At 43.3% G+C, this 27770-nt stretch overlaps 2 protein-coding genes across 5 annotated transcripts; both read right to left on the bottom strand.

The window, feature by feature from the left end:
• Positions 1-4870: 4870 nt before the first annotated feature.
• On the bottom strand, positions 4871-26327 carry ccnjl (cyclin J-like). Of its 4 annotated transcripts, none has more exons than XM_079510614.1 (6): positions 26218-26327; positions 23030-23141; positions 19281-19491; positions 7439-7738; positions 6666-6825; positions 4871-5848 (listed from the first exon to the last, which is right to left on the bottom strand). In XM_079510614.1, exons 2-6 carry the CDS (start codon positions 23105-23107, stop codon positions 5338-5340), a joined length of 1260 nt encoding a protein of 419 aa, XP_079366740.1. In that variant the 5' UTR covers positions 23108-23141; positions 26218-26327; the 3' UTR covers positions 4871-5337. The 4 variants fall into 4 exon arrangements, with proteins under 4 accessions (XP_079366740.1, XP_079366738.1, XP_079366737.1 ...); XM_079510612.1 differs by lacking the exon at positions 26218-26327 and adding an exon at positions 23844-24149; XM_079510611.1 differs by lacking the exon at positions 26218-26327 and adding an exon at positions 23844-24149 and having other exon boundaries at positions 23030-23138.
• Positions 25019-27053, bottom strand: c1qtnf2 (C1q and TNF related 2). Its single transcript, XM_079510642.1, has 3 exons — positions 26859-27053; positions 26218-26478; positions 25019-26065 (listed from the first exon to the last, which is right to left on the bottom strand). The coding sequence occupies exons 1-3, from the start codon at positions 26884-26886 to the stop codon at positions 25422-25424; spliced, it is 933 nt and encodes a 310-aa protein (XP_079366768.1). The 5' UTR covers positions 26887-27053; the 3' UTR covers positions 25019-25421.
• Positions 27054-27770: the final 717 nt, after the last annotated feature.

Raw genomic sequence — 27770 nt, 5'->3', positions numbered from 1 at the left:
AACTTCTGTCTTTTATTTTGAAAAACATATTGAAATTGATCAACTAGCCAATCTACATCAACATGTGAGTTTGTAGATTGGCTATTTGAACTATTCAAAAGTGGTTTTAAAAGGGCAAAGAAATATATGGATAAGGGTTTAGCACTGATGAAAATAGGGCCAAACGTTGAATGCTGATGTCGAATTAATTTAGTAATTATTTCAAGTAGTAATTAATGTTTTACAGAAACTCTTTGACAGATGGACATGGGCTGGCTATAGCTATAACTGTAGGCTATTGGTTATATTCTATTAAATAAGATTTGTTTTCTTTTCTTTTTTGTATGTGACAGAGAACCATACATTAAATTATATATTCTGTTTCCTGTTCTATGGGAGAAAATATGAATTACTCAGGTACAGTAGGCTACTTTAGTAGGACGTTGAGGCCAGACTGCAACACCTTGTATTGCAACATAACAGTTTTAAGGCCATTCAACACCAATGCAACTCCTTCCAACTGCCATTGAGGATGATGGTTGCATGTTGCGAGGTGTTGCAAGGAGTTGCATTGGTGATGTGGACTGGCCTAAAAAGCTACTAGTAGGAAGGCTACTTTAGCAGTAAGTTTAAGGTACTTGTATTTACATTTCATGCTACGTATATATTACTTCACTCCACATAGTGGAGTGAATTTCACACATTAACTTGGATCAGAATCCCTCTGTACATTTAAACTAAAGCATGTGCACGCCTGTAGGCAGCCACCATATCGACAACAGCAAAGTGAGGCCTCCACAACACCCCCACACAGCCTTCCGCCTCCCCTGCAGTCAAATTAAAAGGAAGCAGCACCCTGCCTCTTTAACTCCACAAACAAAGGCTGCTGGGAGAATGTGAGAATGATCCATTACCAGACTGACGCCCCCCGGCTCTGCATCGCTCCCTTCTCTCCAACCCCCACAACCACATGACACAGATGGGTAGTTTGATAAGTCTCCTTAACTTTCATTAAAACATCTCACTAAAACCTATCCTCTTCATACATGATTAGTTGCCACGCCATTGCATCCAACACTTGAGAACTGCCATAAATAAGACCAAACCAACTTAACTTGCACTGGAACCTGTAAGGCGAGTTGTGTATGTCAGGTCTATGGAGGAACATTGTATGGTTATTTTGCCTTGGATCTTAACATTAGCAACACATCAACAAGTTGTTGTTCTTGGGTTGTTTTTTTTAATATGACTAAAGGGACTAAAGATACATTTATTGGCTAAAAACATTCGCACTCATCTGTTAAGCTGCGTCATATACTCATATTATGTTAGACACCACTGTGTTGAGAACAGAGCTGACAGTCTGTATTGTTTTGAGGTTCCAGTGAGCTGTTGAACACTGGGAGGGATGGGGTCAGCCAGACGTCATAAGAGCATACTGTTTGATGAGATCTCACTGAGTATGTTTGCGTTTGAGAAAAAGAAAACACTGTTGCTGAGGGAAGTGATGAATAGATTTCTATATACAATGAAACATCATAGAAGTAGAACATATAATAGTGCGTGTGTGTGTGTGGGCGGCCCGAGAGGGCATGGAGAGAGGGGCTGAATTAATTTCTTTGCCAGCCTTGTTTAACATTAGCATTTCCATGTCCAAATTATGAATAAGAATTAGTCTGTGCACAATCCGCTAAGTGCCATTACTTGTGCATTTACAATTCCTACCCTTGGCTACAAATGTGGAAATTAAATATAAATGGTTTATCTCGGAGTGCAAATGGAACGTGTTGCAGAGTGTTTTAATGAACGGCGTGCGCCGTTGTTGCGTGTCGGTGTGTCGTCACGGCTGGAGGGACCTGTGGACTCCCTACAGGCCTTATCCATCACTACTGCTGCGGACTCCCCATCAGCTGCCAAACTGGACCACTGCAGTGAATCCCATAATTTTTACACGCAAACACACACACACACACATCCAGTCTATTTGTTTGTTTTTTTATTTTTTTGCCATGGCACATTTGATAAAAAGCATTCCCTTTATCATTCAGTGTCACATTAAACCAAGCTTACAGATTGTTACAAAAATAATATAAAAACATGGGGAGTGAAATGTTTGGTTTTAACTCCAAATAGATAAAAGTACAGAACAACTATAGTTAGCACTCAATGGAAATGGCTGCAATATGCAACATATTCACTGACCAATTTCATATGGAATCCATTCTAACAGTGTGGCTTTGTAGGAGCTTAACAGTCTATAACAGGGTCCATCTTTGTCCGAAGCTAATCTCACTACTACTGGACCGATCATGTCCAAATTCCATGTGCATAGTGCCAGTAGGCAGTGTTTTATTTTATTTAACTTACATTTTGTTATGAAATTCATTGTCGGTTGGATCGAACTGAAACTTAACCGAAACTTCCCCTGATACGTCATAGATGACGTCACCAGGGTGGCCGAATGTAGTCTGAGATCCACATGGAAGCCGCTTCATAGTCATTAGATCCCTTCTTGTTCTCTTACGTCATACTCTCACTGCCCTTCTCACACACACAAATATGGCATAATAGCAAAATGGCCATCATGTGAATATGGTCAATTGTGTTCAGAGCACACTGTCCTCTGGCAGAAAGCAAGTTACAGCAAATCACACGGTTTTCAAAGAAATAACTTATAAAAGATTAACCAGTGGTGTACAAGACAGTGATGGCAAATGAGGGTTATATAAACAAGAATATAAAACACAAAAAAATACATATTGCACCTTTGAGACCTCAGGAAGAAGTTGCCCTTATGAGCAGTGAGGGAACCACAACTTGAATTCTAAAAACAAAATCTAGCGTTGATCAACATAATCCATCATAACAGGTAAAGCTTAAACTTAAAACTAAGAATGCACTAAAAAAAAAAAAAGGAATGTAGAAATATAACAAAACTGTACAACAAAGTCAACAAATCAAAGGCATAGTGTCTTAATTTATGCAAATGTCCATGAACATACTTACAGTGGTAGAAAAACATACAGAAGTTTGGGTAAGAACAGTTTTGGTGATTCCTGACATATGCAAGTATGCAGATCTGAGGGGTCCGGTGTCAGTCTGTAATCTGTATTAGTCAGTATTGTAATAGAAGATTACAGTGTCATCCTCAGCAGGTTTCATACAGTGTTAACTGGCGCACGATTAAAGTGTCCAACGCTAGTGTCATTACTGATGACATAGCCAGCCTCAGGATTTCAGGGGTCAAGGCACTAATATGGTAGGAACTGAAGTCCACAGGAACCTTAAGCGTTGAAGAATAAGGCCAGAATGTTGACATTCCAGCAGATCACAGTTTGGGTAAGCGGTTTAGGTACCATCCAACAAGTAATGGTAAAGTTTCCATTGTTTGGTCCAAAAAGTAGCTCACCGGTTTCCAAAGCATAGAGCTGCAAGTGGGGTCATTCCAGTCTCAAATAAAAACAATAAAAAGGTATATATATATTTTTTTGTTTTTACAAAGTCAGGTTCCACCACTGTTTTTTCTTAATGTTATCGCCAAGGTAACCGGCAGCCACCCCTGCAACCAGCGCTGGGAATCTGGTTGTGTTTATACATTGACAGGAAGTGGAAGATTGGGAATTGCAGCGTTAGAAATCTGGGAAGCAATTACTGAGGAGCGACTACAGATGTCTGCGTTGTTCACCACAAGGCCATTCCACTATGATACAAATAGACTGTTCAGTTTCTTTGTTGTTTCTCTTCTGCTAAGCAGTAAGTCACTGAGCAGCAAATGGTCCTGTTGATGAGGAGGAGACATGCCAGACCCCATGGCTGTCATATTAGTATCCCCCTTAAAGCACTCTCAATAAGATAGAGTAATGAGAAGGCTGTTGGATTAGCATTAAGACCTGAGCTTGAATACACAACAGTTGGTTGCGTAAGATTCAGAGATGAAAGGAAACATTTCTATTTAGTCATGGTGTATTTCTACCGTGGTATAAAAAACAAAAACCCTGCCTAAACTATGTAAATGAAAAATGAATACAAAAAAAAGTATCATAAATAAAAGCTACGGCACGTTTCAATGGCATTATATTCAAGTAATCTTGTTCAAGTCCCTGATACTTCACGGTTCCTGTAAACATTGGAGTCATTCGACACAGACAAAGAACCAAGAGTCCATTTAGAACCGAGAGCTCATTAGAACCAAGAGTTCATAAAAAGGCAGCAGCAATTCATATGTACACAACCAATGGTGACATCTCCCTCAGCACAGCTGTCCAATCACAGCCTGATACCACAGCTGTCCAATCACAGCCTGATACCACAGCTGTCCAATCACAGCCTTTTTGACATGTTTGAGGGGTGGTGGACACAATAAAATCAAAGCTTTAGTTTGACAAGGCCTGTGGTTACACACACACACACACACACACACACACACACACACACACACACACACACACACACACACACACACACACACACACACACACACACACACACACACACACACACACACACACACACACACACACACACACACACACACACACACACACACACACACACACACACATTGGAGATGGGAGAGGAAAAAAGGTGAGGAGGAAGAATTAAAATTTAAACATGGCAGGTACGTCAGAATGGTGGATGTCCCCCTGCTGTGACCACAACAATGAATTCTTTGCCCCCCTCTGAGGGCTTCTATGGCGGAGGAATTTCCAGAGGCCCGTGCAGCTCCGACAGAGACAAGAGGCATTAGCTCCATGTTTGTTGACATGCAGGTGGTATAACTTTGCATTCACTCACATTGAAGTGACATAGCCTCTTTGTTCACTAGCAAGTCAGCTTAAAAAAGAAAGAAAAAATATCTTGTATTTCAGCTTCAACCTCTCTCAAACAGAGGTTTAATAATCATTGTTTATTGGCTAGTCTCTTGTGTTACGTGTATGATTTCAGTAAGAGACATCTTGATCACAGACACTGGATGGTTCCTATGTGTGCTCTACGATCACAGTGATAGCGGTATTGTATCCCAGACACAGAACCCAGTTAAGAAAGCATGACGCATTAATGTCTGTGTAACGTCTCTGTGGTTCGATCTGACAATGTTCTTATAGATAGGATTTTTTGTCACGTGAGCGTGATGACTTCAACTGGGTCCACGTTGCCTTTGGACCTCTGCTTGCGTTTGAGGTGTCTATGTGAGAGAGAAGCATGTTTGGTCACTGCAGGCGGAGGCAGTGAGCCAACGGAGAGAGAGAGAAAGTCCGAGAGCCAATGAGGCTGAGGAGGAGGAGGAGGAGGAAAGTGGGACGGAAACAAGGCAGTGCGCTCCCGTTGAGGTTTGCTCTCCCTCTCCCCCCCCTGGCGTCACCTGTCAAAGCACCCTGCTGTGAAGCCGTGGTGCGACCCCAGGTAAGCCCCGCTGTACGCCATGGTCAGGCAGTGGCGGGGCTCGGCCGCAAGGGCCATCTGCACAGAGATGGGACCCTGTAGTGGCAGCGCTCCAGCACCGGGACCAAGGCTGGAACTCAGGCTTGGGTAGGAGGGCAACGTTCCCCCGGGAGTCATGGAGGCGGTGCCGTTCAGCAGACCCATTCTGTGGCTATGGAGGAAGTCCTGAGGCATGCTCACCACAGGCCCCAAAGCCTGGGATTCAGCTAGCACGTGAAAATGGGACAGGGAGGGGGAATGCTGGGAGATATGTGGGAAGGTGTCCGGCTGGAAGAGCAGCTGCTGGGGGGTGGACGCGGTTGACGAGGAGGCAGATCTCTGGAGATCAGCCGGGGAGAGGTGAGGGGTCAGAAGTTGCTGAGCGGAAGGCCGGGTCAGAGTGCTGGACTTGGGTTTGTTGGCTTCCTTAACATCGTTGTCATGAGCACTGTGGATGGGAGGAGAGTGACAGTTTAGTAATTATACAGCACGTTTCATGTTCACATGCATAATGAGGACGAACCATTTCTACTTGAATTTCTGTTTGTATGTGGCCTGAACGCAGTAACCTGTTGAAGATGTTCATTTACATTTAACAATTCCATGTAATCCCACTTCTGCACATGCAAGGAATGGCATTTAGCACAAAGTTACCATAACAACGAAAGGCTTCTGCCAGTGCTGTCGACTCTAACCTTGTTCCCCAAATTAAACATGTAAACAAGGAAGTGCTGTATGTATAGGCTATGGTAGTCAGCAGTTTATAGCCCAGCTAATTATTTTAAATGTGACACAAACATAGAAACATAGAGATCGTGAAATCAGTTACAGCACTAAGGTTGGGATATATTGGCAATCGGCAATTGGATGAATCCAATCTTCGGTTGTCAACTTTTCAAATATAGCCAAATTAAATGTAAAAGCACAATACAAAGCATGCACAAAAATATGAATCAACTTGGGCCATTCTATTGACTCTTTTCTAGTTGCACTGATTTCCGACGAGTCTAGGCTACAAAACACAGTCCCGTCCCCGGTAGCCTACTGCATGGAGCAGAGCAGAGCAAAGAGGGAATAGCTTTTGCTTTCTTAGTTGTCCATTTATCAGTTGCTGTAGAAATTTTAGCTGTATTTATATGGTCAAAGACTAGCTGTAAAAATGAAACTAGCTTTAGTTCATTGTGAGCTTGTATATATATATGCTATTTTCTCATGCATGCGTGGGTGCGTGAGGAGGGGGGTGATGGAATGCGTGTTCCTCTTACAGCAACATGAGTTCAATGCACTGGCTGAGATGGTCCCAGGTGTATCCCGTCAGGAGGTGCAGAGTCGTGGTCCAGCTCGGAGTGATCTGGAGACAAATACGAGATGCTGCCACGCACGCAGCTGCCACCTGAGACGGACGGAATGTGAGGAAGGCATGATCTGGAGCACAGGCAAAAAGACAAGGATGGATTATTTACCAATACATTCATGATTTACATACATACATGATTTACATACATATATTCTTGATTTACATACATACATACATACATACATACATACATACATACATACATACATACATACATACATACACCATGTAAACACAGACAGACACACTCGCTCTCTAACTATATCCAATATTCTCCGACAGTCTTGACCCAAGCTCAACTCGCACACACAGAGCTTTCTCTCTCCACCAGAATGCAGTACAAGACGTTTTTTTCTAGTGAAACTCTACTACACCATCATTGTTTTGTTTATAGAACAAGTTTTTTCATAGATCTAGCATATCTTATGTAAGCAGTGTCATGACGCATTAGTTGGGGTGACGTGATATGGCCGGTATACAAATCGGCACACACTCACACAATGATGTCAAAATGAAATATAACAGTAAGTTGCTAGCATTTCAAGCAAATGTTAAAGGGTTTTAATTTACAGCTAGACTGCTGCAAAGCCACGCCATACAAATTCCCAGTCATCTCAAGCTCCCCAAAAATCTCAAGATTCTGAGCTCAACACACACTTCATATTAGTTCTCTCTACCCACCTTGCAAAGAAACCTCGAGGAAGTAGTGTGTGTATTTGTCCATGAAAGCCTTGGTCTTGGAGAGGGTGGAGATAGGCCAGCCATTGTAAAGGTCGCCCTCCTGCACGGAGGCGTGGAGGTAGTAGTCAATGAAGTGGGCCGGTGTAGGCATGCACAGGTTCCAGCCAAACGTCTCCAGCAGCAGCAGTTCCATCTTGATCAGTTCCCTCTTGTTGAGGACCAGGTTCAACGTACACATAAACCCCAGGGAGTTGAGCTGCTCCAGTTTAGGCACACGATCTTCCTTCTCCTCAAATTTACCTGGACAGACAAAGCAATGCACAGGTTAGCCTTAGATATTCAAACATGCCGTTTGATGCTATACTATACTTGCTATAACCTATTGGGACTTGGGATTAATGGGCCGTCTGACTAATGGACAGCCTCCCTTTAAACACCATGTTCATATCATCAACTATCCAGTTTTATGGTCTGAAAACAGAGATGATCAGATATTTCTTCCATAAATCCACCCCCTTTCATGATGATGACAGGCCCGGAAGTTAATTCCCCATTCATTTTTCCCATAGACTCAAATACTTTAAAAAAGTATTTATTTAAAGACATTTAAGCCTCGGACAAAGCCAACTCTTGTTGTGACAAATCATGACCATAAACACAATGTTTTGGGCCGATCAAATAATTAGAAAGAAAATTGTTGTACCCTGCCCTTTTTTTCTTCTATTTTTAAGCACGGACAGTTATCAGACCTCCATCCAGGTCACAGTGACAGTGGTGGTTCCCCCTCAGACTTGGTATTACCTACTACATTAGTCATTAAGCAGACTGATTACTCAGTATGAAGTATAAAGCCAACTGCAGAGATTCGTTCGCGAATTTACGTCGGGACGGATTTCTGCCGTCTCTTGCCTGTCGGCAGGATGTCGATAGATAATCTTGACGTTATCGACGAGGATCGTGAGAAACCCAACATGTTTGGTCGAGGGGTGAGGTGGGGGTGTGGGGTAAAGGCTCTGTAGAGCACCATCATTGGTTGTTTAGCTTGTCAATCAAAGAGACGGAAGTGTAGCTATAGAGGCGGGTTTGTTATTGTCTGTAGTATTGTAGTAGGCTTCTGTTGCCTTCGAGACGTGACTGGTTATTACGATAATAAACATATGCATAGGCTACTAAATGACTGCTGTTTACATGCAGACTCGCAGAGGGTGGACATAACTACCCATGCATGTGTGCGTTTTGTACACATATAGACCTATAGGTTAGCTATTCAGCTAGTTCTTTTGTTTGGTCAAGACGGTGCAGTTGTTTCCGGCTGGGCACCGCACAGCAGACTACTGCCACCTTCTGGTATGGAAAGTTTGCTCATCGGTGGTCGGTTGATAGTGCTCAGTCTGCTGCAGTCTGTTTGCAGTCTTGACAGTTTTAACTAGTTTTGACTAGTCTGGAGTCTCTGGACAAGTCTGCTCGGTCTGGAGCCACCTTTAGACCAATACTTCACAATATTGGTTTAGACCAGCTTAACATGGTAAAGACAAAAACTCATCAACCTGAGCACTCCGCCCCCTCCACTCACAGTGACAAACGCCATGTCATTACCTCTACTCCCCTCCTCATCCCAACACATTCTCCCTTCCATAGCAACAGCCCTGAGGCCTCGTGGCTCCATGTGACCAATGAACAGAAGCGACTGTGCCTTTAATCCACAGGTCCACAGGCCTCTTTACTCACACTTTTAAGGAGTCAAATTACACGTGCACATGTTCCCCAAAAACACCCTGTAAAACAGCTCCTTTTGACTACAAATAACTTTCAGCGGGAAAGGACAGGCACACGTGACAGACTCCATTGGAAACCGATATGGAAGCTTGCAGCATGCTCATGTTTCTATAAACCGATATGGAAGCTTGCAGCATGCTCATGTTTCTATAAACCGATATGGAAGCTTGCAGCATGCTCATGTTTCTATAAACCGATATGGAAGCTTGCAGCATGCTCATGTTTCTATAAACCGATATGGAAGCTTGCAGCATGCTCATGTTTCTATAAACCGATATGGAAGCTTGCAGCATGCTCATGTTTCTATAAACCGATATGGAAGCTTGCAGCATGCTCATGTTTCTATAAACCGATATGGAAGCTTGCAGCATGCTCATGTTTCTATAAACCGATATGGAAGCTTGCAGCATGCTCATGTTTCTATAAACCGATATGAAGCTTGCAGCATGCTCATGTTTCTATAAACCGATATGGAAGCTTGCAGCATGCTCATGTTTCTATAAACCGATATGGAAGCTTGCAGCATGCTCATGTTTCTATCGCCTTTAAACCGATATGGAAGCTTGCAGCATGCTCATGTTTCTATAAACCGATATGAAGCTTGCAGCATGCTCATGTTTCTATAAACCGATATGGAAGCTTGCAGCATGTTCATGTTTCTATCGCCTTTTTCAAATGTCTGCTGTGGGAAACTTGGGTTATTTTTTAGTATAATTCAAAAAGAACACAAAAAGCAAACAGGAAATAATGCTCTCTCAAAAGAACTGAAAGATAAACATTAGGAGCACAGATGGGTTCATGCAAACGGCCTCAGCCAACTCCCACTCCATACATATAAATGAGCAAATGATTTGTGCAACACAAAACACAAACAAGAAACTCACTGCAGAATGACTAGACCCATCAGCTACAATCATGTTGTTATGGAAACACTTTGCCAAACGTTACACCCTGAGAGGTATACAGCTCCTAGCCTCTTCAAATCTAAACCCTTCATAACCGAAATGGGATTAAACTTGTTCTATGCCTATGTTGCTTTGACTGAGAGGAGAACATTGTAGCCCGAGAGGTTTTTCTGGCTATTATAATTGTCGGGATTAAAAGCTACAATCCGTAGATTTGTATATGTTGCACGACAGAGAGAAGTAATTACAACAATATCCAAACTACAATAAAGATGTGCATAAAGATATAATTTTACTGACATTGTCAACCAGTAGGTGTTCAACTTGACACCTTTCAATGGAATTGTATGGAGAATGCAGATGTGCTAGTTATATTGTATTAACAATTAACATACCATTGAATCATACACATTGGTTACATTTAGGCTTTTATTCATTAAATGGTTAAAATAAGTCTTGGATTGTAGCTTTTGAGAGGTATACCAGTATGTACATCTTTGTGAGGCTTCATAGGAGTGCAAAAAAATGTCTGCCTCCCATAAAGCTGTGTGAGAGTGAGAGAGTGAGAGAGAAAGAGAGCGAGAGTGTGTGAGTATGTGTGTGTGTGTGTGTGTGTGTGTGGGGGGGGGGGTGGACCTGCAGCCTCACAGACCAGAGGGGTAATTAGCACACAGGCTATAATGGCGTCTCCACACCAAAACAGGAAGTACTGTGAAGTGGGGCCGTTGGGGGCGGGCGGGCCCCCAGCTCAGTCTACACATGCCCCATTCTGTCACCCTCATATCCTCCAGGCCATGTGCTTCTGTCTGCTCTGCTGGCAGAGACTGCTCTGTGTCCACACAGACACAGCCATAAACAACCATCAATACCCCCAATCTCTACACAGCCCCTTTTACAGTCTTTGATCTTAGCGGAGAGTCAATCTACTCATTGTGTTCCATGACTCCTCTGTAGGTTTACTGCTGTGGGACTCTTACCACTTGAGTGGCATGATTCAGTGATTCCACGTCGCTTTAATTCAAAAAATGTTCCCGACTTCCCGCTGTGACTCTATTCCAGTGAGCTGCTTGCCTGGGTGAGAAAACAGTGCATTCCTCTCTGGTGAGTGTCTACCTGGAATGCAGGTTGATAAACGATCCTATCAGGAGTCAGTAGGTGAGTGAGCGAGAGAGAGAGGGAGAATTGTTTCACTGCTCTGTTTACACATATCCTATTGTAATAGGGCTAAATCCTTGTCTGTACATTTGTTGTTTGTTTTATTTGACTTGCTGTGGCAATGTAAACGTACGTTTCCCAAGCCAATAAATCCACTTTGAATTTGAGAGTCAGTCAGTGAGTCAGTGAGTGAGTCAGTGAGAGTCACTGTTCCAGAGAGAAGGGAGCTACCTCTTCCAAGCCAAGTGCTATGCAGTATGCACGCTGGGCACAATATACACTAGAGTGCATTGCTAACATTTGGCAGAAGGAGCAGGATTTTGGCGGAAGTATCGCTCAAGGAAATGGTAAATGGTGCATTTATATAGCGCGCTTTACATAGATTGTGCATTACATTCATCCATTCACACACATATTCATACACCGATTGCGGCGGAAGCCATGCAAGGTACCAACCAGCACATCGGGAGCAATTTGGGGTTCAGTGTCTTGCCCAAGGACACTTCGACATGTAGACAGGAGGAGCCGGGATTTGAACCGCCGACCCATGGATCATTGGACGACCTGCTCTACCTCCTGAGCCACAGTCGCCCCCCAAGGAAATTACGTTGACGCTTTACAAATCTGTTTACATTCTCCGTGAATGAAACGTAAAGTGTTGTGATTGGTCAAAAATATATCGTATCCGGGGGATATACATCTTCCGGCTATGCACTCTGCCTTATATTGTGACCAGGCTTTTCTCTTTGCAGATGAGCAAGCCTGGGACCGAGGCTAAGTGCTATGCCTATCTTCACCCATCTGATTGGTTGATTGAAATCAGGTGGTCCACAATGATGCAGCCACCTTAGAGGAAGTGATCAGCGTTTGCCGATGATGAGAGGGGTCACATTAGCACTCAGAGAAGGGTCAAAGGCCAGGGGTTGGGAAGAGTTAAGGCAAGGATGTAAAGCCTCCGCCCAGGTGTGCTGCTGGGCTGGGTGGGTTCGGTGGGGGTTATACTTATAGGGGCCATTAGGAAACCTGAGGAAACCTGAGAGCAGTGTTCTCACAGAGAGAGACCACTGTTTCTGTTTGTCTCCATTTTGCAGACATCCTGTAATTCTAGTCCGTATCGCTTGACGGCAAAATTGCACATCCCTCCTTTTGAAACTTGAGGGAACCACAAGACAAACACAAGACATTAAACTAGAAGGTTTTTATGATCCAAAGGCAAAATACTGTCCAATGCTAACACCAGAGAGGACTGAACACAATCTCCTTGTTCTTAATAGTTAAGCTCATCTCAGCTGTGGAGGAATGTCGATGTCCATTGCTCTTTTAAACTCCTTTAATTTGCTCACTGCGACTTTCACTGGGAGTGTGAAATCAGTCACAGCTCGAGGACAGGGTCTCCTCCGTGTTGCCGCCTCTGGCCCAAGTGACCCACACAATGTAGGCCCGGAATGATCTTTGACCCTCACCGCGAACGCTTGGGTGACCAGGAAGAATCTTATAATCTAGTCTCCTAGGCCTCAAGGGCTGCAGGATGAAGAGTATCTTGTAGTTTAGAAGATATGAGAAATGACCCCAGCCCCCGGCTCAGCTACCTTTAAATGTCAAGCCAAGAAAAAACTAAAATAATGGTAAATACATTCTACATTATTTACTAAGGAAACATGGTTTGTTGGTTTGTGACGATAATATTATCAGACCTCCCTTGAAACAAAGAGATAATGCGGTTATTCCACCACTTAATTTTGTTAATTATGGGGCCCCCAGATAATAATTCCCTCCAGTGAGGAGTGGGGGTGGTGTGGGTTCTTCCTTAATCTACATATCAGGACATCCTGGTGAGCGGTTCACTTTAAAACATGTCCCACTTCTGCCTGCTCCCCATCCCTTCTACCCTGTTTAACATCAGCAACGGACCTGCCGCAGCCTTTGAAGCACCCCACACCCCCAGGGATAAATGCTGATTTTACTGCCTCCCACCCTTCCCCTCTCTCATTCAGGACTGGTTGAGCCGCCCTGGTCGTGACAAGGTGAGAGGGACACAGAGGAAACAGAGGTAGGTAGCAATGCAGTGGAATGGAGGGGAAACAGCTCTCTCCGGTACACCTCACTTCTGCAAGCGGAACACTCTGTTCTGTTACTCTGATGGACCGATCCTCACATGTGAAACCTTCTCACCAGGCAGTCAAACGCTCTGATGGGCTTATGGTGAGGGTGTCGCCAAGACGTGCTCATTTAGCAATAATGGCTTGCAGGCAATGAAGTCTCTTTTTAAACCACACACACTCCTGATCTTTTCTCCCCTCCCCCACTCAGGGAAGGCTGGCTGGCTGGCCTGCATGCGTAGAGGGGCTTTTGTTTGAGGCCTGACTCGGAGAGCATATGGCAGGTGCCCCTCAACACACAGGTCCTCCCCACCCCCCAGGGCCTCCAGGCCTGTGTGTGCGCATGCGTGTGTGTGCAGTCTGTAGTCAATATGACTGAGCATGTGTGATTGACTGAAACCATTCACCTTATCAGTTCCACTGGCCACGTCTGTCTTAGACATTGTGGGAAAAGAGTAAAGACACATGAAAGTGGAAAAAAAAACACGGGCAGGGAGGCGGAGGCAGGCGCACGCACACACGCACACGCACGCACACGCACACGCACACACACACACACACACACACACACACACACACACACACACACACACAAACAGTGATGACAGGACAAAAACCTCGCTACTCAACATCAACAAGACCAAGAAGCTGATCATGGAAGTAGAGGAGACAGCACGCACATCAACCCTGTTAACGGAAAACAAACACTACATACAGGGTGAAAAAGGCTCTGCAGAGCCTGTGCCATCTCCATCACCGAGAGCATCCTGGTGTGTTGCGTCACAACTGCACTGGTATGAGAATTGCACCACCCTCGCCTCGACCAGATAGCCCTACAGACGTTGGTGCATCGTTGGAGGAGTCGCCCTCCAACGGGAATATGAAAAGCAGTGTGCAGTCAAAGCTGAGCGAATCAAGGACACTCACCACCCCAGCCACAATCTGCTCATGCCGAGAGTCCCTATTTTCAGGGTGTTTCGCCTCAGATGCCAGATGGGCATGGTTTTAAGGTTAGGTTTAGGCATAGTTTGTGAAGTTATGGTTGGTTATTGTGAAATTTCACTGCACAACAGAATAGCATAGACAACAAGGTCAGCAAGGCCTGTAATTCGTTATCCTTGTTAAATTAACCACTGGTAATCAGGGCTGATGATGTTTGTTTTCTTCAGTCAAAAAGGGTCAGGGAAGGGCACATTGTGACTGATATGACCCAATCAGGGAGTAAACATTGGTGACTGTGTCATCGTTTTCAAAAGATTCCATTTCTCAATGGAAATACAGACATGGTAATGATCAGACTCACTCGTAGAGAAAAGAAGATTACAGCAAGAGAGACCACACAGGTCACAATGTGAGTCACACATAACATCCATGATGTCACTAACCGTGACAAACAGCCGCTTATGACGTTGGGGGACAGTGATCTGCCAGGATGACTGATGTAGTCACTACATGGCTCAGTGGAAACCAACACAATGGAAACTCAATGTTCTGGGATGGAGGGGGAGGAGGATTTCTGATGAAATGATATTGTTTATACATGAACAATAGCTGCTGAGATTACATTCCACTTTCAAGGATAGCTGTTCCTTTGAGAAAAGGCATTAACTGAAGAGTTTTAATTGCGATTGACTCACAGCAAAGTCAGACAATGTTAGATCCATATCCTTAACTCCTGCGTATGAGGGCGAGTTCACCCCTACACAGAACAAATTAAACCCTCCCCCCCCCCCCCCCCCCCCCCCCCCCCCCCCCCCCCACACACACACACACACACACACACCTCTGATAGGCTAACAGGATTAAGAGGTGCCTGTTGAGAGGCATGAAAGAGTTAGTGATTAATTAACAGAGCGAAGAACTTAAACAAAAGACAAGAATGCGTGCGTCTGTCAAAGAGCAGCCATCAAAAAATCCCCAGCGGGACCCAGGGAGGCAGTTCAATAACTAGGCCAGATTCCAAAGCACCTCAGGACAGATAAAACAAACCTCAGGACAGATAAAACAAACCGGGGACAACTTTGTATCAAACACCCTTTCAAGCATTCATCTGTGAAGGGAGAGACTCCCCAGAGTCCTGGAGGAGTAAGACAAGAATTGCAGGAGAAGACCCCCTACTCTCTTCCTACAGGAGAAGACCCCCTACTCTCTTCCTACAGGAGAAGACCCCCTACTCTCTTCCTACAGGAGAAGACCCCCTACTCTCTTCCTACAGGAGAAGACCCCCTACTCTCTTCCTACAGGAGAAGACCCCCTACTCTCTTCCTACAGGAGAAGACCCCCTACTCTCTTCCTACAGGAGAAGACCCCCTACTCTCTTCCTACAGGAGAAGACCCCCTACTCTCTTCCTACAGGAGAAGACCCCCTACTCTCTTCCTACAGGAGAAGACCCCCTACTCTCTTCCTACAGGAGAAGACCCCCTACTCTCTTCCTACAGGAGAAGACCCCCTACTCTCTTCCTACAGGAGAAGACCCCCTACTCTCTTCCTACAGGAGAAGACCCCCTACTCTCTTCCTACAGGAGAAGACCCCCTACTCTCTTCCTACAGGAGAAGACCCCCTACTCTCTTCCTACAGGAGAAGACCCCCTACTCTCTTCCTACAGGAGAAGACCCCCTACTCTCTTCCTACAGGAGAAGACCCCCTACTCTCTTCCTACAGGAGAAGACCCCCTACTCTCTTCCTACAGGAGAAGACCCCCTACTCTCTTCCTACAGGAGAAGACCCCCTACTCTCTTCCTACAGGAGAAGACCCCCTACTCTCTTCCTACAGGAGAAGACCCCCTACTCTCTTCCTACAGGAGAAGACCCCCTACTCTCTTCCTACAGGAGAAGACCCCCTACTCTCTTCCTACAGGAGAAGACCCCCTACTCTCTTCCTACAGGAGAAGACCCCCTACTCTCTTCCTACAGGAGAAGACCCCCTACTCTCTTCCTACTGAACACCACAATCAAAAGATGCAATCAAGACTTGAATTTGTTTATTAAAGGATCCTGTGGCGGGGTTAGGCTGGTACAATTTTCATCACTACATGAGTGAATTGTCAAAGCTATTCTTGGGAGTCTCATGATATTGCCTTTAAAAATAGGACCTCTTTCATGTCTCATTCAAATTTATCCAACCACAGAGGCTGGTTTGCATGTTAAGTCAGTGTGTGTGTGTGTGTGTGTGTGCGCGCGCTATGCTCCCAAGTGAGCAGGCCCCATCCCAGACTCCCACTTTGACGGCATCATTAGTTTAATTACCCATGATGCCATGGGCTGCATTAATGTAGCCTATAGAAAGCCCCAATGTGTATTAATCACCACACACACACACACACACACCCACACACACTAATAACCACACAACCTACACCCAGTAACAGCAGGGCCATGCTGAAATTAAGACCACAGCCTAGATTTAGAGGAACCATACGTACACAGATCCAATCATAAATACCACGTTGTCTGGGAGTAGAGAAGTCGTATTGGCTGCCTACTACCACTACAGGATGGCTCACACTCTCACACAGAACAGAGAGTTTAAGAAAGGAGTGACTGCAAGCTCGGGAGAAAGAATGACTTCTATGTGGATTTACTTGTTTTATTCAGAAAACAATTAATTGAGAAAAGGTTAGACTTATGGGTTAGGGTTAGGGGTGCCGAAGAAAGATTTGTATGCGAGTATCAAGAGACCCACTGGCCTTCACACTGAGCCACATGGTCTCAACTACAACACAAAACAGAACAGAGGACGTTTTGACCTTGCCAGGTGTCATGTTGGACAGTTAGTGGGACAACCGACGACCGTCAGACTCGAACAACAACAGCAGCCTCAGACATGTTATCAACGTCAGGATCAAAGATACGTGCATGAAGATCTGCAGACACAGGCATAATCTCATACAGACAGACAAGGTTTCTCCCCAAACAATGGCACAGTCACAGACTTACCACAAAAGGTGATCTTGTTTTTCCAACCTTCATCTTGAGGCTAACGCAAACGGTAAACTGTCATTACCGACTAAGAAATAGTCTCTAGATCCTGACAGCAGGTTGGGAAACCCCACCATGGTCTCTTGAGCTGTGAGCAGAACTAACAGTTCACCTTGCTCCCTCTGTGCAAACAACAACACAGTTGCAGCAGTACATCCGTTAGCTTACAGCACTTGTTTTCAGGGCAGACAGGTTAAGCACAAACACATACCAATAGCCGCACCAAAGAATGGACTGTTCAATATGCGACTCAGTAATTCTTATACCAGTTGGCCATGCTCTCCCCCGCACCCCGCCTCCCCGTTCACTCCTCTGGCCCCCTCACTGGCCGCAGCCACAGTAGACCTGACCACCTCCGAGGTGGATAGTCTGGTGACACTGACGGAGGTTAATTACTCTGTGGTGGGAAATAAATATTCCCCATATTAAAGTACAGTTTTAGACCAAATCGTTTTATGAGATGGATTATTTCATACACTTGAGTTTGTTTCGATGTCTTTCTTATTTTGGTTGTTTTCTTTCTTTATTACTTTTTGTCTTTTTCTGGTCAGCAATGTGTATGTTTGCGTTTAAATTTCAGCATTTACAGAATATTTAGCAATATTATACGGCTATAATCCTTGCATGAGCAAATTTTCAAGTATTACTATAGCGATTACAACTTTGTTCCTTTGCGCTTTAGCACGCTCAGCGTTCAATATAGAGAATTAGAGATCGCCCATAAATAATTTCACTAAAGCCTTCACCTACACTGGAGATATGGTGGTTTAAACCCTGACTAATACTGACTGGCACTAACACCGATTCAAACACATGACCTCAAAAACACATCTCAGGTCCACGGTCTGCAAAAAGACAGCAAATGAGGTTTCTGATGAAACAGGTACGCATAATCAATAAGCACTCAACAGAGTCAGAGAGACATACAATTGTTGTGTTTTATTGTTCACTTATGGAGAACAGTTTAACTTATACTTTTTAATTTGGTAGTCATCCCTGTCAATGAGCAATATAAACTCAAACAGGATTTCACATGCAATAGAGTTTGGATTTGAACATACAGTGCAAGCGACTACAACACTGTGCTTAATGTGCGTAAGCTTGTGCTATAGGGTGCCTTCCTTGAACCAATCATGTTTGCATATTATGATGTTTATTCAGAGTACTGCTGAGTAAACTGTAAATAAAAGCATCCTAGTGGAGTCCCTGAAAATGTGATAATACAGTAGAAATAATACAGTAGACAAATGGGGTACAATAGTACCCTCTTTTTGTCTTCTACTGAATAATGTTTCAGGGCTGAGGTCTATTGGTATTAATTAATCTGATAGTAGTAGTAGATATTAGTAGTAGATGTAGTATGACAAGATTCCTTTCCTAAAATGGACCACTCATGTGTGAAGTGAGGGGCGGCCACTGTATTCGGCCACATGACGTCTTACATCGTCATTTAGTGCCATAAACAAACATTAAATTCCATAGACTTGGCTGGCAAACGATTGACATCATAAGTGCTCTAAACAAACATTAAAAAGTCCATGACGTAATCTTCAAAAGCCAAAATATTATAAGCAATGGGCAGAAACTGGTTACTGAACATGGCTTAATAGCACAACAGTGTTGCTTGCCGTCAAGAATGATCTGCTTTGGAGCAGCGACAGCGTCATGCGAGTATGCATTAGGCCACTAGCTCTTGGTCCTTGGATTGTTACAGGTCTTGTAACCAAATGCACCCTTATGGGTCCATGTAGTTCCATTTGCACACTTGCAAAGTTAACAGAGGATATTACAGTATAGATTGGGATCCCAGGGTCCCATAGATAAAACTCAAAGCAAATAGGGGTCGGTAGCCTAATGAATAGTCCTCAAGTTCCTTGAAATCAAAAAGTAAAAAAGAAAATGTAAAGGCTAAAAGAAAAAGACTCACTGGCAAGGAGGAGACAGGACAGGGCGATGACGTAGAGCTGTTTGACGGCTACATCGTAGTGATCCATGAACAGGTCCAGCAGGTAGACGGCCAGGTGGCGAGCCGTGGGACACAGATGGTAGCGGTTACTCAGGATGGCCAGCAGGTCTGCAAAGTATCGACGCATGCCGATCTGGGGCGAGTGGGCTCGGTAGGCTGGTAACTTCAGCTCCTGGGGGGGTTGAAAGTAACAGGGTTTGAAAATGGGTTTGTGTGGAGGGGGTAATGTATGGGGGGGGGGGGGGGAGGAAGTAGTGGGTGAGACACAGAGGGTGTTGAAAAGAAGGCTATACAATGTATACATTCACATTCAAACAACGAATGTGAGTGATTGTTTTGGTCAGATAGTGTGAAATGACGTTTTTTAACAAATCGATTGAACACCTCAAGAATAGAGGTGGTTGGCATTATGTATGGCAGGGGTGCCATACATAATGCTAATACAATAATCAGCCATGCACATCCCCTGTGGACTAGAGAGGTTTTGCCACCATCAGCAGATACTTTGTCACATACTGAATAGCACCAAACATTTTTCAATAAACATTCTTGATTAAGCCCGAGCCACGGTTCAATCACATTTCATTGTGTACCGTTTCAGAGGAGAGATGCTAATTTAGGTCAATGCAGGGGTCTCCGAGCATGGGTTGGGGGGGCTGAGCAGATAGGATTAGGTTTCACCCCAAGCACATCTCCTATTCATGTTCAATTAGCTGCCAGTGTTTCAAAGCGGAGAGGAAGACACTTGAGGGCATCACCATTGAATAAGCTGTAGTCTCTTCTAAGTCAGCCAGATAAAGAGAACATCAAGCTGCCCAACAACAGCCAGTAAACACTTTTCACCACAAGTTTGACCATGGTGCAGATTCTTTCAGCATATATTAAATACAGGCTTTTTAAAAGTATCAATCAACGGGTTAGATTTTTTGTGTGTGTGTTACAACAACCATAACGGGTTATGTTGTTTGGGGGGGGGCGCCGGTAGCTAACCAGATTGCCACAATAATCGCAACGTGCCAGTTCAATTCCAGCTGGAGCCCTGTGTTGCATGTCTTTTCCCCTCTTTGACCTCCGTATCCTGAGCTACTATCCTATCTAAAAAAAGGAAAAATTATGCCTAAATAATATCCCCTAAAGTAACAAAAGGGCTGAACATACTGATGAAGAACATCCAGCCAAAGATATTTGGCTGTATGGAATAGCATAAGATGGACAATTAAAACAGGTAAACAACATAGCTTTTCTGAGTGCGGCCTTCTCTTTTCATTCACTCTTTTGGAGGATACAATTTACCGTTGAGGTAGAGTTACAAACAGGTAACCGTTTGTTGTGAGTGAGGCTAAGACAATAGTAACTCTGACACTTCCAGTGAAATCCATATATAAACAGCAGCACTACCCCTCTCATTTCCCCATACCCCCCCATCCCCATGCACTACCTCTCTCATTTCCCCATACCCCCCCATCACCATGCAAACAGCAGCACTACCTCTCTCATTTCCCCATACCCCCCCATCACCATGCGACAGCCCACCCCCACTGGCTGCAAGCCTCCATGCCGCTCTGGTCCATCTGTCTGTCTGGGGGGTGGAGGGCTGCTGCTGATACTGAAGGTTACAGGGGACTGCTCGTGAGTCGGAGGGCTGGGGGGGGGGGGGTGATGGTGAGAGGTTGCTTTGTGATGGGGGGGCATCGTAATTAAGGATTCCACAGCTGCCTCCACCTGATTTGCATGTCTGATAATTCACCACATGCTATGTACCGCTGTTATCATCTCCACATCAGGGCAGTCTTACTGCAGCAAACACCATTAAGACTGGATGTCTGTTGGAGGCAAGAAGAGCCATGCTGAGAGACTATAGAGATTGGTAACTTACATTAAAGTAACCAATCTGGCATGTTAGAATTGTGTGTTGGAATGCACAAACTCCTTTTCCAAAGCCATTTTCTATATGCCCGCATGTGTGTGCAACTGTGCATATCTCTGCTGTCCGGAGGAAACCTCATAACTCAGGAAATACGTTTTAAGGAAATTAATAAAACCTTATATTTTTTAAACGATGCAATACTGCCTCATCAAAGTTTGTGTTGTGACTTTAGATATTGTCAATTACTTGCATGAGAAGGATAGAGGTGGTGTAGTTAGCTGTTTTAGCAGACAGTTTGAGGGTCCAAAGAGGTTTAGGAGGTTTTGTCCAATGTGTTTTACTCCTTTCGATTGGTTCAATATTTTCGAAACAATACACAATAGTACTAATTTATGGAATAAACTAAAAAATGTAGTAAGTTATGAGATTTCCTCCGGACAGCAACGAATACCTCAGGTACATGAAAATAGGTTAATAAGATAGTGTGTGTATAACATGCCTTTTCACTTAAATTACGTACTAAGACATATATTTATATATTTTCGTTCCTCTTTTAATTACAATTCTTAGCCTTCGGCACACTAATCTGAGTGACAGACACCTCATTCTGACTCAGACCCGAGCAGACATGAGTAAACCAAATCAAATATAGTGTGTAAGTGAATGACTCATAATAAGGCTCAGCTATTCTCAGAGACACAGACAGCTGCTCTCCCACAATCTCCTGTGCAAACAGCTCTCCTGGAACCTTCAACTCGAACCTGATTCTGTTCCCTCACAATCGCACAGTCACATGCACAAGTAAGTATGGAATCCAGCTTCTAATTTGTACATACCAGTCAAGTGACAGATGTCTCCATTCAAGTGACACATGGGAAGAAATATGATCAAGCTTGGAGGTTAATTAAGACATTTACCAATTAATGAGCCTTAACCCCTTAGTCACAGTGTGTAATCTAAATTAGATCATGTTTGAATTGACGCCATGACTGTAACATTATAATTCTGACATTGCTGCTATACCCGTCAACAAAGACCAAACGAGGCCCTTCAAATATGCCTTGTCTTTTTTTGATTAATTATTTTATCATTGTGTAGTTATTATTACACAATGATAGATATATAATAGAGTAGATAAATACAATACATGATTTATCTACCACTTTTGGTAGTTTTCCAAGATGATGATGGATTTGAAAGACAGCAAAAGTTTTGTAGGCCACTGTTGATATACTGTTTTGCTATTTAATTCCAACAATGTGCATCTCACATTAGAAAGAGACAGTCAAGAGACAAAATGGGTTTCAAATTAAAGGTTCAGTGAGTGATTTTCTTCTGGAAATAGAAGTGTAAATAGGTTTATATTCTGAAAACAATCACTAGGCCTACTATAAGTGTTAGATTCAATAACAAGGTCCCCCTTTCTCTCCAGCTCTATAGTAAACAGAAAATGCATTTTCAGGTCAGGTTACTTTTACCCAATCAGAAGAGAGAACTCGTACAGGATACACAAGTGAAACTGGAAAACGATTACATTGAAGCTGATAAACGAGTATTCTCTCCAGGCTGGCTGAAAATGGCAACAGAGTGAATGGACCTAACATTTTATTTTCTTGATTTTCTGTTTATAAAAGAGCTGGGGAGACAGAGAGATCTAGAGCAGTAATTTGTTCACAAAAAAACGTTTTTGTTTAATCTTAAAAAACGTAGGCTACAGTCTACACTGCCTTTAATGTCATGGAGGATATTATAATAATAAACAGTTTTGGCATCACACGTGGGGAGAGATGAAAGACAACAGATAATCGTGATGACATGATGTCCAACATTAAAACAAGCTGACCTTGATGCGGAGGGACTGATGGATGTCTGCCGCTAGCTGTCCCTTCCACCATTGCAACTCCCTTTCCATTTTTCCCATCCAGAGGAAGCTTTAAAGCGTCAAGTTTTACCTGCTGACACAAAGTGGTTTCAACTTAATGGCAGGAGTGATTAAATAATGACAATCAAGCGACTTTGAAAGTGTAAATTAATAGAAAGGAAGTGTAAATGAATTATAGAAGAAAAAAACATTGACCAATGACTAGGACACATTTCTTTACATGATTATTTCCCCCATAAATATTTGGTTAGGTTAAATAGACAATAAAAAACGCCAGCCCTACAAGTGAAGAGTGTAAACTGATATCGATCTCACAAAACATGTTGGGTTGAACTTTTGAAGATTTTCTTTGCGTGCTAGAGACTATTTTCTATGCATGCATGGGGACTTTAAATGGGGTTGTTAAATGCCCGCTCCAAAGATCTGCTCGTGGTTAATTCATTCTAGTCAAATAACCTAAAAAGCAAACGGACCAAAAAACATCCTCATTATTAGTATTATGTAGTAAAGCACGAATAAAGGTAATAAAGGTATTCACCATTGGTCATTCATGCGCGTATCTACTTAACTCGTATCTCAACCCACCAGACAGTAAGTAAATTGTAGTTGGTTAAGTTCGGTTGCTCAAGACAAGAGGCATATTTTCCCCCACCCATGCCATGATAGAGGCCAAAACATTCAAGCCAAATAAAGTTTTTTTCAACAGTGATGGTCCAGTTTTCTGATAAAGAGTACGTTTAAAAAAAAGGCCATATCTATTCCATGTGCCACTCACCACTCCGACGGGAATAACCCCAGAACCCCTTTGTCTCAGTCCGACATCCTGAATGAGAACAATTCCTCTTCGGTGAAGTTACCAGTCTTCTTTTATAGGGTAAAATTTCCACCGTAATCCTCTGCCAGGCTGACAAAAGGAGCCCACCAAGCGAAACCGGGAACAGGCTTTTAATTCCGTTGCTTTGCCAAACTGTTTACACTTTTTTGCCTACCGATTTCTCCTCGGCCGTTTTCCAGTGGAGCTGCGTTTCAACAAAGTGGCCTCCTCGTCTCCTCGGCTGCCTGCCTGCACCAGCTGCTGCGGCGTGAGAGTCCACCCGGACCTGGATGTTGGGATCTGTAGTCCTATACAGGGCCATAACTGTAGTCCTATACTCGGACCGGACGCGTGTAAAACTATTATTCATCAAAGTTAACTATGGTATTATTTATTACTATTATATTATTCTTTGTGATAGGATTTTCTACAAAAACAAAATTAAATAAATGTTAAAAAAAAAAAAAACGTTAATCTTTTTTATTTTTTTGCATTTGTCACTTGTAAGTTGTTAGTTTGTTCAGTAACCAAACCGGGGTCAATTGTATACTGTTCCAGTTACAAATGTATATATCTTTTGATTGATTGATTGAAATATTTATTAACAGTTTGCAGAATTACAGTACATTTCAAGCACAAACTCAATACAAAGACTGTTAACTGTGAGTGGACAACCCAATTAAGCATTACACTTGTTTACAAGAGGGTCCACCTTGTTCAATTCATCAAAACATTTAGAGACGTACAAATAGACACTTCTATAATATATAGAAGTGTCTATTTGTACGTCTCTGATGATGATGATGAATTCCTGTTCTGTTCTTTGACTATATTATAGTCAAAGAACAGAACAGGAATTCATCATAAGGGAGGTAAAAAGGGAAAAGAAACATATACAGTAAGGGGAAAAAGGGGGTGGGCGGTGGGGGGGGGAATTCAGATTTTACGGAGGCCAGTTTCGAATTGCAGCCGTCCGTAGGTGCCCTTTGAGAGCGGTTTTGAAGGAGTCAAGGGCTTTGCATGTCTTAATGACTGTTGGTAGGGCGTTCCACATTTTGGTGGCATAGGAGCGAAAATTATTTAGTCCCTTGTTTGTTGTTAGTAGTTAGTTTGTTTCATCACTTCAAATTTCACTTCTTTATTTACACCCCCTTTAAGTGTATCAACAAAATGTGTAAAAACATATGGGATTTTGTATTCTCAGGAGAACATTATTCTGCAAGACCAATATTACACCTTTTTATTTGTTCCAGAGACACAACACAGATGATAGCTGACTGCCACCTGGTGTCAGAACTTGTTACACACAGTTATGCTGGACATGTAAGTTTGTGTCAAAATGTATCTACTATACATTTTGTGTTTCTTAAAAAAATACAAAATACAAAAAAAAGTTGAAAGCTATGTTTAATTCATTTATTAAGTATATTTCCCACTTCCCCCATCCGGTCCTCTGTGACGGAGTGCGAGTGAGTGTTTCCTCTATAGTCTTCACTACCTGGGTGGCTGTAACTGGCTGTAACTAACTCAATTTTAAAGTTACTCACTGGTAGCTTTAGTATTCACTTTTCCATCTGCCCCATTGAGATAGTCCTGATCTGCATAGATAAGGAAACCAGTGAAGGTGCTGTCTGTCCAGAATGGGTCGAAGAAAAGCCCATTCTGTTCTGAGTAGAAGATCTGAAGCCAGACCTGATCTCCGCGCTGCAGGCGGAGAATGGTGGAACCGGACGACACATCTTGGTTCCCTGTGTTACCATCAAACGTCTTGATCTTGTACTGCCCGTTGTGGACTAGTCCGATGGCCAGGTGCTTGTTAGCTAGTGTGACATCATAGGTGAAGTAATACACCCCAGGAAATTCACAGACAAACTTCCCAGTGCTGGAGTTGTAGTGGTTTCCTTCATTCAGCAGGATGCGGGTGAACCGAATGGGCACACGTTCTTTGGGGTAACTCTTTGTCATCGCCACTGAGAAGGCTGAGCGGGCTCTGTTACCACAGTTACAGCCTCCCGGAGCACCTTGCTCACCCCTGTCGCCTGTCTCTCCCTTCTTGCCCCCAATTCCGGATCCCCCTGGGGTCCCATGAGGCCCCTTTAGACCCCTGGGTCCTGCCCTGCCAATAATCCCCTCACGTCCCTCAACACCTGGCTTGCCCTGGTTCCCAGGCCTCCCCGGCTCACCTGTGGACATACAGTAACAACAGTATGCTACAGTAAAAACACAACTACATAACAACGAACAAAAACAATACATCTGCCCTTGATATGAAGTAGCTTCCTTAACATGTGCAACCACCAAAGCAAGAATCCAGTTACGTATGTAAAATAAGTACCATGGTCTCCTTTTCCTCCTTTCTCTCCATCCTTTCCATCCAGGCCGTCCTTCCCCGGGGCCCCCATGGGGCCCATGGTCCCGGGAGTTCCTGGAAACCCAGGGTTTCCTGGTGACCCCTGTGGCCCCGGCAGACTGCAGACAAGCTGGGATGAGTGGATTGTGATGTTGCGTCCTTTATAGATGCCGGAGGAGTATATCGACTGGGAGGAGGTGATGGACAGCAAACAGAACAGCAGGCATATGTGGAGCATGATGGACCCTTATAGGAGACAAGGGTGCCCGTATGATTCTTTGCTAATATCTCTGGACTGGCAAAACATCTTACGAAATAATATTATATAATATTCCTATTGATACATATTATGTATGAATATGTTCATGATACAGGGAGTGAGTCCATAAAGTGGCTACTGGCTAGGCTACACACATATTGCCTAAACACAACAAAGAATGCCTTGTAGATAAAGTAGAAACAGCCAACTGAAACACATGATTAGTTTCACACTATGACTCCATTCTACACAGATACATTTCTAGTTAATGTATAGCATGCATCAGATTGTAGTAGGCCAGGGCCTGCTGACAGCTTGTTCTTGTAAAGAGAACATTCTGGAGATTTGTAACGATCAAGGTACTCACCAGCTGATAAGTTATAGGCTGTGGGCATTCTTCTTCGCAACTGCACAGCTTCTTTTTCCACATGGGAACACACAAAAAAGTTGCCTACATGGTTTTCCAATATTCAGACCACATAGCACTCGTGAGTAGTGAAGCATAAATAGAAGTAGAAATCTGGTTTGGGCTGAATCACACGATCCATAACATCCGCCCTTGTTTAGGCGAACACACTCGGCCAAGGAATGCCTTCACAATGATGTAATTACATTACACTCAACCCAGTGCAACAGTATTGCACAACTGAGGCTGACACATAATCATTTGTTCCTATAACCGTATATGAGAAAATAGGACATTAAGCCAATTATTAGATGAAAAGCATGAGATGTAATCATAGCTTCATGTTTATTTTCCTGTTATAATTTATGTAAAAGACAAACATGATATACTTCCAATATGCTATATTTTATCTTTACACACATTTTATATTAAATTGTTGATTTATTTTTCAGTTCAGCATTGGTAAACAGAATTTCCGTAGAGTGATTTAATAAATGTTCAGTTGTTTATTTTCTTTATGCTTCAAATAGCTGATTTGGGTGAAAATGCTTTATGGGGTTATACCAGATGTGTGTCTGATCAATTCTGAGATGCAGAACCAAGACCAATAAAAGCAGCCCAGCTGTCGGGCGAGGCAGTGCTTTGCATTAAAAAACAATCTACAGCATTTGGCTGGAACTTTAAACATTAAACACATGCAAACACAGACAAACTGCATAAACTGTTTTCTTTGTGTGTGTTTCATTGATGAGACACAGCAGGCACAAAGTCGAGAGATACCCATGAAATGATTCTCACCTTTAATTTGTGACTTATTGTCTGTTTGGCTTGTTTTAATGGAGAATCTTCACTTTCGTAAAATATTTATTCAGA

The sequence above is a fragment of the Electrona antarctica genome (assembly GCF_951216825.1).
Source record: "Electrona antarctica genome assembly, chromosome: 1".
Lineage (NCBI taxonomy): Eukaryota > Metazoa > Chordata > Actinopteri > Myctophiformes > Myctophidae > Electrona > Electrona antarctica.
The sequence above is the reverse complement of the archived record's forward strand: the minus strand, read 5'-3'. Positions and strand labels throughout refer to the sequence as shown.

Bases quoted from the DNA above. Each gene is read 5' to 3' on its own strand.
- ccnjl (XM_079510614.1), bottom strand. From the start codon at position 23,107: ATGGGAAAAATGGAAAGGGAGTTGCAATGGTGGAAGGGACAGCTAGCG. The intron at 19,492-23,029 runs GTCAGCTTGTTT...CAACCCCCCCAG, and splicing joins ATCAGTCCCTCCGCATCAAG to GAGCTGAAGTTACCAGCCTA. The intron at 7,739-19,280 runs GTGAGTCTTTTT...TTGTCTGTCCAG, and splicing joins GTCCTGTCTCCTCCTTGCCA to GTAAATTTGAGGAGAAGGAA.
- c1qtnf2 (XM_079510642.1), bottom strand. From the start codon at position 26,886: ATGCCCACAGCCTATAACTTATCAGCTG. The intron at 26,479-26,858 runs GTGAGTACCTTG...GTCTCCTATAAG, and splicing joins AGCCTATAACTTATCAGCTG to GGTCCATCATGCTCCACATA. The intron at 26,066-26,217 runs GTACTTATTTTA...GTATGTCCACAG, and splicing joins AGGAGGAAAAGGAGACCATG to GTGAGCCGGGGAGGCCTGGG.